General features: G+C 51.1%; 1 protein-coding gene across 4 annotated transcripts in view; it reads right to left on the reverse strand.

The window, feature by feature from the left end:
* Positions 1-1,719: 1,719 nt before the first annotated feature.
* Positions 1,720-16,596, reverse strand: part of EYA2 (EYA transcriptional coactivator and phosphatase 2) — a 268,408-nt gene continuing 253,531 nt past the window's right edge. For all 4 annotated transcript variants that reach the window (XM_026503660.4, XM_044385868.3, XM_048222359.2 and 1 more), the window contains 2 exons: positions 9,200-9,300; positions 1,720-2,496 (listed from right to left, as the gene is read on the reverse strand). In XM_026503660.4, coding sequence (XP_026359445.2) covers positions 2,416-2,496; positions 9,200-9,300 — 182 coding nt within the window. In that variant the 3' untranslated portion in view covers positions 1,720-2,415. The remainder of the gene's footprint in view (positions 2,497-9,199; positions 9,301-16,596) is intronic.

Here is a 16,596-nt window from a genome sequence, read left to right on the forward strand (position 1 = left end):
TCTCAGTGTATGTGTGAGATTGACCATCTTTTGTAAGTTTAAGAGGCAGTTTTATTTTTTGAAAGTTTTTACACCCAGTGTGGGGCTTGAACTCACAACCCTGAGACTGAGAGTTGCACACTTCACCGACTGAGCTAGCCAGGTTCCCCAAGAAGCAGTTTTATTTTTTTTGGAAAAAATGTAGGGGTGCCCAGCTGGCTCAGTCGGTGAAGCGTGCGACTCTTGATCTCAGGGCTGTGGATTGGATCCCCACATTGGATGGAGAGCTTACTTAAAAAAAAAAAAAAATATATATATATATATATAATATATATATATATTTTAAAGATTTTATTTCTTTGTCAGAGAGAGAGCGTTTACACGTACAAGCAGGGGGAGTGGCAGGCAGAGGAAGAAACAGGCTCCTTGGAGCCTGATGTGGGACTCGATCCCAGGACCCTGGGATCATGACCTGAGCTGAAGGCAGACACTTAATCAACTGAGCCACCCAGGCGCCCCTGCCAGTGCATTTTAGATGCTTGATTAATATCTGATGAAAAATACCCAGCTGGGTATTTGGTGGTAATGAATGGCTGATTTCCTGTGTAGAAATCTGAGCCCATGAGATATGATAATACCACTAATAACGTTATTTATTATGTGCTATGTAAGTTGGGATGCTTTTGGTTGCAAATAACAAAGGAAGAACCAACTCAATATTTGAACCATAAGGACATTTGTTAACTCACATAATAAATTTAACCTACCTTTCCAAAACAATTGTCCTTTTAAGAATGAATGCTTTATCAATGGAAATCTTCTAAGTTTGTGGACTATTGCCTATAAATGAAACCAAACCGAAGAGTCCAAAGATGGAGAGTAAGAGACTGAATTAAAAAATGTAAAGCCATATCTTGAATTCTGCATTTGGAATGGGGGTGTCTGAGGTCACACATCCCTAAACTTTTTGGTCAAGTAAGCCAAAGAATTCTGTGTTTTGTTTTGTTTAAGCCCCTGTGTTGTGTTTCTGTTCTTTGTGATGGAAAGAAATCCCAGTGGTGGCTCTCTGATTTCTCAAGCCCTTGGCTAGGCAGATACCTTCAGCCCCAGGGGCTGACCTGAGGACTTCGTTGGGTTTCTGTCCTTCACGGGGGGCTGGTCAGGAAGTTCTCAAGTCATGTTCAGACTTCTGGGAGGCCAAGGGCTTTTGTTTGTGAGTGAAGAGTCCCATTACAATACTTCTGAGATTGTCCTCAAGAGCTGCAGGATACTGCTGGGGAAACGGTGACGATTAAGGAGTCTGGGGCCAGTGAATCCTAGCTGTCTACCACCCACCCGTCCGTCATCCATCCACCCACCCACCGCCCATCCATAACCCGTCTGCTGTCCATCTGTCTGAGCATCCGTCTGTCCATCCATCCATCCTTCAGCCTTCATTAAGTGCCATATCTGTGTCAGACTGTTACGGGTACTGAGTATACAGAATGAGAAAGACACTGTCCTTGGCCACTGGGACCTCTGAGTCCTCCAGGATTCAGGCTAGAACACTTACAGACTGTGGACTCCTAGCTTCCGTCAGAACCAGCACTGGGCATTTAGTCCTCAGAACAGAAAAGGGGTTGACCACCTGGGTCATCTCAGGATGAAGGGGCGGCTCCGCCTGTGCGGATGGCTGGAAGTCTGTTAATGCCTCGAATGGAAGCTTCAAGATCGGTCATAAAGTAGTGACACCTATCCCACTTCAAAATGTAAACGTGGTTTTATTTAATGCCTTTTATCCATCACAAAGTACCGCCTCCTCCCCAGGGTCCCCTCTTCCTAGAAAACAAGATGGCAGCATAAGGCACGTGCACTGTCCACATGACGTCAGGTTAGGTCCTTAAAACAAAAATAAGCAATAGTCTTCCCATCAGCCCGAATCGCCTCCCTCACCCATTGTTCAAAGAATGATTGTCCCCCCCCAAAGCACAACTTGGAGCAAAGCGTGCTTCACTGAGAACTGCACCACCCCCATGCCAGTTTAGAAACCAAACCAACGACTAAGAAAACCAACAACACGGGTACGAGAGCATAATACCAGAGTAATGAGATTAGTCCATAAATTAAAAAGGAAAAAAACCCAACCCAAGCCTGTCCCCTCCTCATCCCTCCCCCAAATCAGCAATTCCTCGCTTTTGTTCTGTGAGTCTCGTGGAAAAGCCTGGACTCCGAGCCAGCCCTTTTCTCCAAAGTTAAATATTCCAAAGCCACCGGGGGGTACTCTGCGTCTCCGGACCCGCGCGTGGACTAAAAGGACAGCTGCTGAGATGGTCACCGGGCACGTCCTCTCGGCCGCAGGGACCGCCGGCGTCGGGCATCTGGCGGGGAGGCGGGGAAGGCGAGGGCCTGGGAGCGCGGGATGCGCCGGGGTGGCCGGTGGCGAGGCCGTGGGCTCTGCTATAAATACTCCAGCTCCAGGGCGTGCCTCAGCGCCTCCAGGTCCGCGTGGCAGGATATCCGCCAGAAGGGCATGTTGTGCTGGAACACAGAACACCAGCCGCGGCGTTAAGGCCCTGCCCCGGGCCTCCCCCCCCAGCCCAGGGTCAGAGCCCGATGCCACGCCCACCCGAGGTGGCGAGGCCCGTGGGCGATTCCCGAACGGCGGGGCAGCCCCCCCTCCCCCCCCGACCGCGCGGGTGTGTGTTCCGAGCAGCCCGGCACCCTGTCCGACCCTCTCCCCGACTTTGGGAAGGTCTTCGGTCCTGGGCGGCGCGCTGACCCGGAATGAAGTCCGGCAGTGAGAAGGCTGTTCCTTCCTAGAAGGTTGTCCTCGATCTGCTACTTCGAGAAAAGTGTCAGCTAGGTGCGCACGTCTGCACCCGTCCCTAACACTGGCTCATCTCGGAAGGAGCAGACGGAGCTGGTCCCCGCCAGGGTTGGGCAGGCCGGCCACGGCGGACCGGGCGACGTCCGTCTTCTCGCCTGTGAAATGGGGGGCCGGATGCGGCTGCTGCGGCTCCTCCCTGCCGGGCACGTCGGCTCAGGGCCGCTGTTGGGTTAGCCTAGGCGCGCCGACGCCAGGGCGTGCGTGTGCGCAGGTGCGCGTGCAGGGGTGGGGGCGGAGGGGCTGGCTAGTGAGGTGGTCAGGAGTCAGGATGCAGAGTTTGGATGGTCACCGTCAGCCTGTGACACCCAGCGTCTTACCCCTTGCTTTCCGTGCCCTCGCTGCTGCACTGCCCAGACAGAACGCTTAGAAACCAAAACACGAGCACCCTTTTCAAGCGGGCGGGAGAGAGAGGAGGGAACGGATTTCACCAAAGCGCAGCTGACGGCAAGCCAGCGCGAACTGCCCTCACGGCCACGGTCATCACACGGTCATTAACAGCTGGTGAGAGTGCGGGTTCTGTGCCGCGCACGTGACCTCGTTTAACCCGGTCCCTGATCCTCAGGGAGGCACTCTGTCTTATTTCACAGATGGGGAGACTGAGCCACAGAGGGGTCCTGTCAGCCTCTAGAGAAGAAAGCTGACTGCATGTCCATTCACTGGAAAATTTAATCATTGGCTGAAGTTGTTGCATGCCCAGTACTGCTGTCTCTTCTTGCTTGCTTCCAGAACTGAGAATTTGGCAGCACTGTGCCCAGACCTAAGGGATGTGCTCTGATCGGCTAAGCAAGCTGTGACAGCGCCAGCCCTGTTTGCCAGGGTTTGTCCTGTAGCCTTTTTTTTTTAAATATTTATTTGGAGAGAAAAAGGGAGGGAATGAGTGGGGGGCAGAGGGAGAGGCAGACCCCCCACTGAGCAGGGAGCCGGATGCAGGGCTCAGTCCCAGGCCCCCGAGATCATGACCTGAGCTGAAGGCAGACACTTAACTGACTGAGCCACCCAGGTGTCCTGGTCCTGTATCCCTCTTGATTTGTGACCTGAAGCCAAAGGGGAAGATGGTGAGGGGAAGGGTCTTCTTCCAGGAATAGAGGGAGGCACCTGAGGAGAGAACTCCTTCCTCCTTACTTTCCCTTCCTATTTGGATGCTGTCCTGTTAGCATGTGATGCCCAGAGCTGTGGTAGCCATTTTGAGATCACGAGGCAACAAATCAGAACATAAAAAGCCAAAGATGGTTGGAAAGGTAGAGCGAAATAATAGAAAGGGATGCTTGATGAGTTTTTGACCCACTGAGACAACCTAGGGCACAACTATTTCTAATCTTATTAGGTAGCAAGTGTTTAACTCACCATTACATGGGCTTTCTGCTACCTGCTGCTAAAAGGTACTGAGCCTCCCAAGACAGTCATTGGCCTGAAATTATTTAGTGAACAGACGGTGCTTGATGAACATTTGGATGCCTGGAGTTCTGCCCTGTAAGGTTCCACGTCCATAGGCTAGAAACTATACAGGCGTCCTTTTGGCTCCTGGAACCCATCAGATCCTTTCCTGCCTCTGGGAGCTCTTCACTTACTGTGCCCACTCTTTATATCACTGTTTATCTTTACCTTTCTGGTCTGTGGTAGGCAGACTAACAGCCCCCCAAAGATGTCCATCCGATCCCTAGAACCTCTGAATGAAGGGGTTTTGTGGATGTGATTAAGTGAAGGATCTTGAGATGGGGAGGTGACCCAGAGGGCAGGGACTGTGTCTGACAGTTCACCGCCGTGCGCTCGGTGGGGTCTCGTGCATAGCTGGCGCGCACACGCATGGTCCCCACTGGAGTCACGGAGAAGGCATCCACAGCTACGAAATGCACAAATGGTTTTGTGTTGTGGTCAGCACTATGAAGGAAACAACAGGGAGGGAGGGCAGAAAGCAGCTGGGGGAGGGCATCTGTTCTGATAGCTGGGGTCAGGGAAGGCCTCTGTAGGGGGTGACAGTTAAGCAGGCCCCAGAGGGCAAGAAGGAGGTGCATACTTATGGGGGGCGGTGGTCAAGGCAGAAGACAAAGCAAGTGCAAAGGCCCTGAAGACAGTTTGAGCTTGGAATGCACGTTCACTGCTGCCTAGCATGGCTCCTGGCACACAGTAGGTGCTCAAGAAACACACAGAGAAGGCATGAAGGGGGGGGAGAGGGAAGGCAGGCTTCTCACAGTTCTCAACGAACACATCTTTTTCTCTTTCGCTCAAAGGAAGCAGCATGCTATCCATCATGGGCCACAGATGCCGTTCCTTCAATGCCTTTCAGCTCCCCACCCCCTCCTTCCCCCAGCCAAACCTTCCTTTCTCTGCAAAGATGGATTTTGGTTCCTGCCTGGCCAATCCTGTCCCCCTTTAAAGAGTGTAATTCATTTTTCTGGGAGGAAATGAGCAAAGGTGGGAGAATGTCTCAGCCGCCTCCATCCCAGGCCTAGAGCACAGGTGGATTTATCACTTGTGGAGAGGTGGAGACAAATGACCCACTAAAATGGAGATATTAACAACACTGTCAGCCCAAACGGTCCGAGCCCCTTGTCCTGTCGCCGTATTTCACGCTGCTCAGGTGTCTGGCAGCCTGGGCTAATGACTCCCATCCGTCAGGCCGGCAGAGCGGCTGGTGCGCAGCGTTTCTCGCTACTGGGCTGGGGCTGCTGCGTGAGACAGTCGCAGAGGTTTTTAGAGGAGCTCAGTGGATGGGTGTGCGTGCGCCTTGGTTTCCTTTGGTAGACTCCCACTCTTGTCTGACCAGCTCAGGGATGAGGACAGACTGTTTGAAACTCCTAGGTCTACCTCCTTCCTGCTTGACCTTTGGTGCAAAACATCAGTTCACATGTACCAGCTGTGCGACCTGAGGTATGTTAATTAACCTCTCTGAGTCTCAAGTACATCCTCTGTAAAATGAAGCAGCTGATACCCACTCTGCAGGCGGGTTTGAGGATTCAGTAAAACGGTAATGCCCGTAATCAAGAGGAGGGGTATGGGCATGCAGTTAGGTCAGGCACCCCTAGGGGCCAGGGATAGTGCTGCCACAGGCCAGCTGTGATGGAGACTGCCAGCTGCCCCTCCCCCCCAGCAGCCCCCGTTTTGCTTAGCTGGGTATACACGGCAGCTGAGAATAAAGGCGACCTCTCCCAGCGCACGCCGTGGTGGGGTGTGATCACCTGACCCAGATCTGGCCGCTGGGATCTGAGCAGCAGGGCCGTCCACCTGTTTCCCCTGTGCCCTTAAAGGGATGCGGCGGCCTCCCCCTTTCCCTTGCCAGGGGCCACCGTGCAGAGAGGGGGTGGTGGCGAGAGAGCAGCCCGGGGACGGCAGAGCAACAAGACGGAAGGGGCCCGGGTCCCTGGTGCCGGTACCGCTGTGCCCGAAGCTCGAGGTGTCTCACATGGGAGACGAGAGGCCTCTCTGCCCGCTGTTCGAACTGCTGTCGAGTGTCTCTGGCACACCCAGCCCCACTCCGCAGAACCTGGACGGCTCCCTGAGACCCTCCCGCCCAGCCCGTGCTGGAGCCCGCCCTCTCCACCCCTCCACCGGGCTGGGTAACGTGCTTCTCCCATGGGCTCTGAGCAAACGAGAGATTTGGGTGAGTTTTCACCTTCTGTGCAAATTAGCATTCCTATTTTCTTTCTCTGCTGGTTCCAGGGGAGAGAGCAGCTCCTTTGAACTTCTGCAGGTTGTTACCCTTCCCTCCTGCCCACCATCCCAGGGAGTAGCCGTGGAAGCTCGGCCAGTCGCTCTGTCACGTGCCTCTGCTCAGCCCTCGGTGCTGTTCCCGGTGGCTTAGAGCTTGGGAGAGGCTGCTCAGAGAGGGGGCGTCCCCTGCTGAAGGCCGCGCAGACCCAAATGGCAGAGCTAGGATTTAGGGTAGAATGTGTGCCCCCGGGCACATCTTTCTGTGGGAGCAGGGCTGGCAGGAGGGCGAGGCCAGGGAGGTGCCTGGTCCGGTACGGGAAGGCCAGCCCTGACTAGCTGTTCTCAGAGGAGGAAAAGCCTGCCCCCTAGGGGTCACTGTGGAAATTTCTAGAGGTGTGAATTTCAACTCCTAATGATTTGGGGGCAGTGCCAGTGGGGGCAGGTGTCCTGCCTCATCTCACGCGCCTGGGACCTGACTGGTTTTCGAATGTCCTGTCAGTCAAGTAAGTACCAACCTGTATGTAGTAACCTGAGCCTGGACTCTTAACACTGGACCCGTCACGTAGAAATCGAGAGCATCTTTCCCATGCTTTTAATAAAACCTGCATTTCCAGGAGTGCAGCTACTGTGTAAAAGCAAGGGAAGTCTGTATTTTGCTTTATTCAGGATCTCTCCATGAGCTGCTTAGCAGTTTGGAGAAGCCGGGTTAGGGCCACAGCCCCTCACCTGGCTCCTGAATGGCCGAGACGGCACACCTGTGTCACAGGCATGGCACGCTTGGTACAAGCCCTGGGATTTTGTGCCCCGATATTTATGTGTCAAAGTGTGTGTTACTGTGAGTAAATAACTTTCCCTTTGTCTTTGATAATCGACCATTAGATCGTGTTTTGGCCATTATGGTTATAGTGCCCATGACCGTTAGCATTTCATTTCAGGAGAGTAAAGGGGTCATTTCAAAACATCTACTACGCTGCCCTCACGAACTCTCTCCAGTGGTGAGAAGGTGGGAAAATGTCAGTGGCTGCTCCACGGAGGTCCCTGTTTCCCTGGGTGGGGGCCAGAAGGCAGGTGAGGGGGCCCGGGGCCACAGGCCTACACCGGTTCTCCAGTCCGGCCGTGCTGGAAGCAAAGCTTTATCTATCTTGATGGCTGTGCCACGCTGAGGGCAGAGTTCCCCGTTAGAGCTCAGCCTGGGGGGGGGGGTTCTAGAGCCCCTGGCAGCAGGGAGTCTGCTCCCGCAGCCTGTGCTCTGCACCTAGCACGCTGTTTCTGGAACACCGGTAATTTGTGATAATTCCCGGGATTCGTGATACTGCCTTGGCCATTCCTTGTGTATCACCTCTATTACAATTATTTACTCGATATTTTTCTCGCTAAATCCATTTTTGAAGTTAAAGAAATACACTTTAAAAAGAAGTGCTCACATTCTTCCTGGACCTCTCCTCCTGGCACTCCCCACCTGCCTGGCCCACCACTGTGGCCATGCTGGCTCCCTGCAGGAAGCTCCAGCCTCCAGACCTTGGAATCTCTTGGTTCCTCTCTGGGGCTGCCTTCCCTCTGATACCTCCTTGGCTCACTCCCTCTCCTCCTCCTCCTCTTACTCAGATGTCACCTCGCCGCGAGGCCTGCCTTGACCACTGAGTACGCTGGCAACTTGCCCCACCCCCACAGTGCCATCTGTCCCCAGTCCCTGCTTTATTTTTCTCCAAACCTCTGGTCACCACCTCACACATGTTACACTCTCGTGTTTACTGCCTGCCCCGGGCTGGAGCTGAGTGAGGGGTGAGAGCCCGTCCCTTCTGCTCATGTGGCCCCGGCGCCTGCTACCGCCACGGGCATGCCGTAGGTGCTAACGGGGCTTATGTGCTAGTGACCCCAGTCCTAGAGGCCCTGAACAGAGTGTGTGGACAGCTGGGGAGGGAGTTCAGGCAGGCCTGTGTCACTGGAAGACCAGAGTGGCCGCCGCTCAGGGAAATCTTCCCTCTGAGGTGGTGCTGGAGCCTGAGGCCTAAACGCGGAGTCCGGGGGAGCTGGGAAGGGGAGGAACCTTGCAGGTGGCAAGGCCTACTAGCTCTGCCCCCGGGCCCTCTCCTGGGACCCTTGGGGCCCTCCCTCCTTTTCCAGGCTTTCTCTGCTGAGACTCTAAACATTTCTGCATTTCCCTGGAATTTGTTGCTGGGGAGGGAAGGGGGAAACCAGGTCCTCCCAATTAAGCTCTGTGACATTAACAATCCACTTCCCAGGCCTCGGGGTGGGGGGTGGCAGGCTCTCTGGGATGCTGTTGACAGGTCCAGACCCAGGACTTTGGCAGCTGTTTCTTTTCCAAGAGCAGAGCTGTGGCCACCAGAACCCGCCGCCCCTCTCCTCATGGGCCCAAGATCACAAATGCAGGGTTTTCTTTCTCATTAGCTTAATGCTGTCTTTATTAACTGGGAAGGGTTCCTGGAACATATGATCAGTAAGTATGAAATAAAGTGTGCACACGTGCACCAGCCCCCCACCAGCCTGCCTGACAGAGGGTCTCTGGGCTCCCGAGCGCTTGTCCTAGAGAAAACCCAGGGCTACCGGGGGCGGCAGCCAAAGGCACCGGGGGGGATTTGCAGAAGGAAATTACTCAGGATGCTTCTGCGATTGCAAATGGGAAGGGACGGGGGAGCGGAGAGCCTGGGAAGGAGGGGACCCCCGAGCCTCTCGGGGACGCAGTACCTTCTTCGCCCCCTGCTCCTCCTCCACGCCGTCACCGATCACCACGTAGACCGCTTTCCTGCCAAACCGCTGCATGATCCTCTCGAAGCAGCTCTCCTTCCCTGCACGTGCAAGAAGGGGAAAGAAACAGCGCTTGCTGAGCACCCAGGACTGTGGGGACTCCTAACCGTGACCCAGGTGCTTGCTGGGAGCAGCTGTCCTCCGAGGGCCGCGCACGGAGCGGTTCGTCCTCAAGCAGCGTGTGTGCGTTCGCCATCCGCACGTGAGGGGCGACAGCACAGAGAGGTCAGTGGCTTGCTCAGGGTGACACAGAAGAGGGAGCATAGGGGCTTGAAGTGGGTTCCGGAGTCTACACGGCTGGCTGGTGTAGGGGCACCGGACCCACTTCATAGCGGAGGATGCCAGGCAACGTGACTTAGGAGGCAGAGTCACACGTCTGCAGGCGGCATCCTGGGGACAGACTGGCCCTCGTGGTGAAGCCCCTGCCCCTTGCTACGCGTTGATGACCATCCCTTTGTGTTGGCCTCCTTCCCGGGTGTGTGGGCAGCAGGAGTCCAGACACGCTGGATTCAGATCTTAGCTCCTCCTGATCGTGTCAGCAGGTGTGGTCACAGCAAGGAAAACGGGCGTGCTAAAAACAGTGGTCACACCCTGACTTTCCTGTCTGCTAGGCGCTCGGCCCACAGCAGAATTTCTCGGCCTCGGCGTTACTGGCATGTGGGGCAGGATGAGGCTTTGCAGAGGGGGCTGCCCTGATGGTGGGGGATGTGTGGGGGGCAGCCCCAGTCTCCACCCAGGAGATGCCTGGAGCAGTGTCTTCAGAGGTTGCCAGAGATCTCCGGGGAGGCAAGATGCTTCCCCGCTCTGTTGGGAAACACCGACCATACTCATTTACTTGTGTCGAGGCAATCCTCATGAAATTGCGATGAACAGAGGCTGGTGGAGGGCCCCGAAGAGGAGCGGGGGACTATCAATAGTTATAATAATAATAACCCAGGTTTATTTTTGAGTGCTCGTGCTCTGCGGGGAGCCTGCACGCTGCCCTGTGTCAGACGCTTCGGGGGTTATGACCACCTGTGTTGACAGACTGAGAAGCTGAGGCACAGAGAGGTCACTTACCCGGGGCAGCTGGTGAGCGAGCGCTGAGTCGGGATTCGAACCTAGGCTGCCCTGGTGGCTGGAGGTCTGAGCTACTCTGTTCTGCTCTAGGTCGGACTTGGCCCTGCTGGGACCATTCCTCCCTCTGGGCCGGCTTTCTCCTCTGGGAGCAGCGGCTGGGTCAGAGCTGCCAATCATACCCGTCTTCTGAGGCAGCAGAATGACGTGACCCCTGTGCAGAGCCGATCGCCACAGAAGGGGGAGCCTGCTGCCCGCCCCACGGACAGGGGGTTGACCATGTGACTGGCTTTGACCAATACTGGAGTGCTGGGGACCTGCCCCGGGAAGTGTGTGGGTGGTGTGGCTCGGCTCCCTTCACTTCTGCCACCTGTCGGGAGAGGAAGGTGCCGCTGCTGGCCACAGTGAGCGCCGGCCCCACGGTGAGAGAGGCAGAGCCCCGCGGACTCCGCACACGGATGAGTGAGAAATAAACACCCGAAGCTGCCGTGTGTTTGTTACTTAGCAGAAACCTGACTGTTGAAAAAAATGATGCTTTTAAATTTAAAACAGGGAGCTGGAGGCCAATTTCTGTGCTCTCCACTCTGATTGCCTCCGTGTGTTGACCTTCGGCCTCCCCGAGTGGGAAAGACGTTGCTCTGACATGTCCCTGATGGCATTTGATTTCTGACATAGAATCCAAGGGCTGAATGGAAATTTTAGATGTGCCTGGGTTCTGGATGCCTTTCTTGCAAAATCTACCGAAAAACGGTGCTGTTAAATGAAACTTTGCTTCGGAGAGAGGAAAAAAGATGGAGGAGTGGGGGACCTTTTTTCAGCGGGTCCCCTGAGTCGAGCTGCATAGGTACCAGACCAGCTTGAACATCCACGGAATCAGCCTGAGACGCAGGAAGGTACATCTGGATCTCTACAAATGATCATCTCCAGCGCTGAGTATTGAGGGACCAAGCAGGGAGTCATGAATCTGTGCACAGATATCGGAAGATAAACGAAGGGGGAGGGAGCCGCCGCGTTCGGGCGCCGGGAAGCCGTAGCCACCTGCACGGGGGAGCGGGCGGACTCGCAGACCCGTAGCAGCAGGGAAACCAGCCTGAAACCGGGAGCTCGGGAGCGCGCGCGACCAGACTGGAAACCAGCGCTCCGGAGCGCGCGCAAACCGCACTGAAACAGAGAGCTCGGGAGCGAGCGGGAACCAGGCTGGCAGTGTTAGAAGCACAAAGGACAGAGACGTGCCGGCCCTGGAAGCGAGCGCTGGGATGGCGGCTGTGGGGCGCACATCCCCTGATGCTGCAGGGTTTTTAGCAGCACCGGCAGAAAGAGTTAAAGTGGCCAAGGGAGCTCAGTGGAGAGCGGACTGCGATCTCTCTGTTCTGAGACAGAGGCTGGGATTCAGCCACTGCTGCTCTCTCAGAAGAGCCACAGAAAACTGCCAGAGAACAAAAGCCGGGAAATACCGGTTCACATTGTGCCCATCCCCATCCCCCCTCGCAGGGGACGGGGTGACTCTACCCGAACAGGGTTGCCTGAATATCAGCGCAACAGGCCCCTCCCCCAGAAGGCAGGCTGAAAAAACAAGAAACCCACATCCCTAAGGTCCCTATAAAACAAGTGCACACTGCCTGGGTCCTGGTCAATAATTTGGGCTCTGGGCATCCCCGCAACCTCTCATCAGAATGACAATGAGGAGGAACCCCCAACAAAGGAAAGAAACAGACTGTGGTCTCGGCCACAGAACTAATGGATATGGATTTAACCAAATTGTCAGAAATGGAATTCAGAGTAACAATGGTCAAGATGAGATGTAGGCTTGAAAAAAATATTAACGAAAATATTAACGAGAATATAGAATCTCTAAGGGCAAAAATGAGAGCGAATCTGGCAGAAATTAAAAATGCTATGAATCAAATGCAGTCTAAACTGGACGCTCTGACGGCCAGGGTAAACTAGGCAGAAGAATGAATTAGTGAGCTGGAAGATGAGATAATAGAAAAGAAGGAAAAAGAGGGAACATGGCTTAAAAAACTACAATTTCAAGAATTTAGAATACGGGAGATTACTGACTCAATGAAATGTTCCAATGTCAAAATTATCGGCATCCCCGAGGGAGTGGAGAAAGGTCTAGAAGAGATATTTGACCAAATTGTAGCTGAGAACTTCCCTAATCTGGCGAAGGAAACCAGCACTCATGTCCAAGAGGCAGAGAGGACCCCTCCCAAGATCAATGAGAACAGACCAACACCACGTCACATGATAGTACAATTCACAAATCTTAGATCCAAGGATAAAATCTTGAAAGCGGCCAGGGGGAAGAGAATCCTCACGTACAGAGGGAGGAACATCAGAATAATGTCAGACCTGTCTACAGAGACCTGGAAAGCCAGAAAAAGCTGGCAAGACATACTCAGAGCACTAAGTGAGAAGACCATGCAGCCAAGGATCCTTTATCCAGCAAGGCTGTCATTCAGAATGGATGGAGAGACAAGGACCTTCCAAGACCGGCAGAAACAAAGAATGTGACCACCAAGCCAGACCTACAAGAGATATTAAGGGGGGTTCTCTAAAAGTAAAAAGACCCCAAGAGTGATACAGAACAGAAATTTACAATCTATAGAAACAAAGACTTCACAGGCAACATGACATCAATAAAATCATATCTCTCAATAATCACTCTCAGTGTGAATGGCCTAAATGCTCCCATAAAGCACCACCAGGTTACAGATTGGATAAAAAGACATGACCCATCCATTTGCTGTCTACAAGAGACTCATCTTGAACCTAAAGATACATCCAGACTGAAAGTGAAGGGATGGAAAACCATTTTTCATGCCAATGGACATCAGAAGAAAGCTGAAGGAGCAATTCTCATATCAGACAGATTAGATTTTAAGCTAAAGACTGTAGTTAGAGATACAGAAGGACACTCTATTATTCTTACAGGATGTATCCAACAAGAGGATCTAACTAACAATTATAAATATCTATGCCCCCAACAGGCGAGCAGCTAGATACACAAGCCAACTCTTAACCAGAATAAAGAGACATACAGATAATAATACGTTAATAGTAGGGGACCTCAACACTCCGCTCTCAGCAATAGATGATCTAAGCAGAAAATCAACAAAGAAACAAGAGCTTTGAATGATCTACTGGACCAGATGGACCTCATAGATATATACAGAACACTACACTCTAGACGGAATACTCCTTCTTTTCGAATGCACATGCAACTTTCTCCAGAATAGACCATATACTGGGTCACGAAACAAGTCTCAACCGATACCAAAAGACTGTGATTATTCCCTGCATAGTCTCAGACCACAATGCTTTGAAACTGGAACTCAATCACAAGGAAAAATCTGGAAGAAACTCAAACACTTGGAAACTAAGAACGATCCTGCTTAAGAATGTTTGGGTAAACCAGGGAATTAAAGAAGAACTTAAGCAATTTATGGAAACCAATGAGAACGAAAGCACATCGGTCCAAAACCTATGGGACACTGCAAAGGCGGTCCTGAGGGGAAAATACATAGCCATCCAAGCCTCACTTAAAGGAATAGAAAAATCTAAAATGCAGTCTTTATATTCTCTCCAAGATGCTGGAGCTGGAACAGAAGGACAGGCCTAACCCACGCACGAGAAGGCAGTTGATCAAGATTAGAGCAGAGATCAATGAATTAGAAACCAGGAGCACAGTAGAGCAGATCAACAAAACTAGAAGCTGGTTCTCTGAAAGAATAGATAAGATTGATAAGCCACTGGCCAGACTTATTCAAAAGAATAGAGAAAGGACCCAAATTAATAAAATTATGAATGAAAGGAGAGAGATCATGGCCAACACCAAGGAAATAGAAACAATCATTAGAAATTATTAACAACTATATACAATAAATTAAATAACCTGGAAGAAATGGATGCCTTCCTGGAAACCTGTAAACTATCAAGACTGAAACAGGAAGAAATTGATTATCTAAACAGACTGATTAATCATGAAGAAATTGAAGCAGTGATCAAAAACCTTCCAAAAAACAAGAGTCCAGGGCCAGACGGATTCCCCGGGGAATTCTACCAAACAGTCAAAGAAGAAATAATACCTATACTCCTGAAGTGGTTTCAAAAAATAGAAACAGAAGGAAAACTACCAAACTCATTCTATGAGGCCAGTATTACCTTGATCCCCAAACCAAGCAAAGACCCCATCGAAAAGGAGAATTACAGACCGATATTCCTGATGAATATGGATGCCAAAATTCTCAACAAGATCCTAGCTAATAGGATCCAACAGTACATTAAAAGGATTATCCATCACGACCAAGTGGGATTCATCCCTGAGATGCAAGCGTGGTTCAACATTCGCAAATCGATCAGTGTGATAGATCACATTAATGAGAGAAGAGAAAGGAACCATATGATCCTTTCAATTGATGCAGAAAAAGCATTTGACAAAATATAGCATCCTTTCCTGATTAAAACCCTTCAGAGTGTAGGGATAGAGGGTACATTCCTCAATTTCATAAAAACCATCTATGAAAAGCCTACAGCAGGGGCGCCTGGGTAGCGCAGTCGTTAAGCGTCTGCCTTCGGCTCAGGGCGTGATCCCGGCGTTCCGGGATCAAGTCCCACATCGGGCTCCTCCGCTGGGAGCCTGCTTCTTCCTCTCCCACTCCCCTGCTGTGTTCCCTCTCTCGCTGGCTGTCTCTCTGTCACATAAATAAATAAAAAAGAAAAGCCTACAGCGAATATCATTCTCAATGGGGAAAAGCTGAAAGCCTTTCCTTTAAGATCAGGAACACGACAAGGATGCCCACTCTCGCCACTATTATTCAACATAGTACTAGAAGTCCTAGCAACAGCAATCAGACAACAAAAAAGAATAAAAGGTATTCAAATTGGCAAAGAAGTCAAACTGTCTCTCTTCGCAGATGACATGATACTCTATATGGAAAACCCAGAAGACTCCACTCCCAAATTACTAGAACTCATAGAACAATTCAGTAATGTGGTAGGATACAAAAATCAATGTTCAGAAATCAGTTGTATTTCTATACACGAACAATGAGACTGGAGAAAGAGAAATTAGGGAATCCATTCCATTTACAATAGCACCAAAAACCATAAGATATCTCGGAATAAATTTAATCAGAGAGGTAAAGGATCTGTACTCTAGAAACTACAGAACAGTGATGAAAGGCATTGAAGAAGACACAAAAAGATGGAAAAACATTCCATGCTCATGGATAGGAAGAATAAACATAGTTAAAATGTCTATGCTACCCAGAGCAATCTACACTTGCAGGGCCATCCTGATCAAAATACCAATGACATTTTTCAAAGAGCTGGAACAAACAATCTTAAAATTTGTGTGGAACCAGAAAAGACCCCGAATCGCCAAGGAAATGTTGAAAAAGTAAAACAAAGCTGGGGGCATCACGTTGCCTGATTTCAAGCTATACTACAAAGCTTTGATCACCAAGACATCATGGTACTGGCACAAAAACAGACACATAGAGCGACGGAACAGAATAGACACTCCAGAAATGGACCCTCGGCTCTGTGGTCAGCTAATCTTTGACAAAGCAGGAAAAACCATCCAGTGGAAAAAAGACAGACAGTCTCTTCAATAAATGGTGCTGGGTAAATTGGACAGCTGTATACAAAAGAATGAAACTTGACCACTCTCTCACACCATACACAAAGATAAACTCCAAATGAATGAAAGGCCTCGATGTGAGACAGGAATCCATCAAAATCCTAGAGGAGAACATAGGCAGCAACCTCTTTGACATCGGCCACAGCAACTTCTTTCATGACACGTCTCCAGAGGCAAGAGAAACAAAAGAAAAAATGAACTTTTGGGACTTCATCAAGATAAAAAGTTTCTGCACAGCAAAGGAAACAGTCATCAAAACAAGGAGGCAACCCACGGAATGGGAGAAGATATTTGCAAATTCAACTACAGATAAAAGGCTGATACCCAAGATCTATAAAGAACTTCTCAAACTCAATAGACGAGAAACAAATAATCAAATCAAAAAATGGGCAGAAGATAGGAACACTTTTCCAATGAAGACATACAAATGGCTAACAGACACATGAAAAAAATGTTCAAAATCATTAGCCATCAGGGAAATTCAAATCAAAACCACACTGAGATAACCACCTTATGCCAGTTAGAATGGCAAAAATTGACAAGGCAAGAAACAACGAATGTTGGAGAGGATATGGAGAAAGGGGATCCCTCCTACATTGTTGGTGGGAATGCAAGCTGGTACAGCCACGTTGGA

This window comes from Ursus arctos, unplaced genomic scaffold (genome assembly GCF_023065955.2).
Source record: "Ursus arctos isolate Adak ecotype North America unplaced genomic scaffold, UrsArc2.0 scaffold_16, whole genome shotgun sequence".
Lineage (NCBI taxonomy): Eukaryota > Metazoa > Chordata > Mammalia > Carnivora > Ursidae > Ursus > Ursus arctos.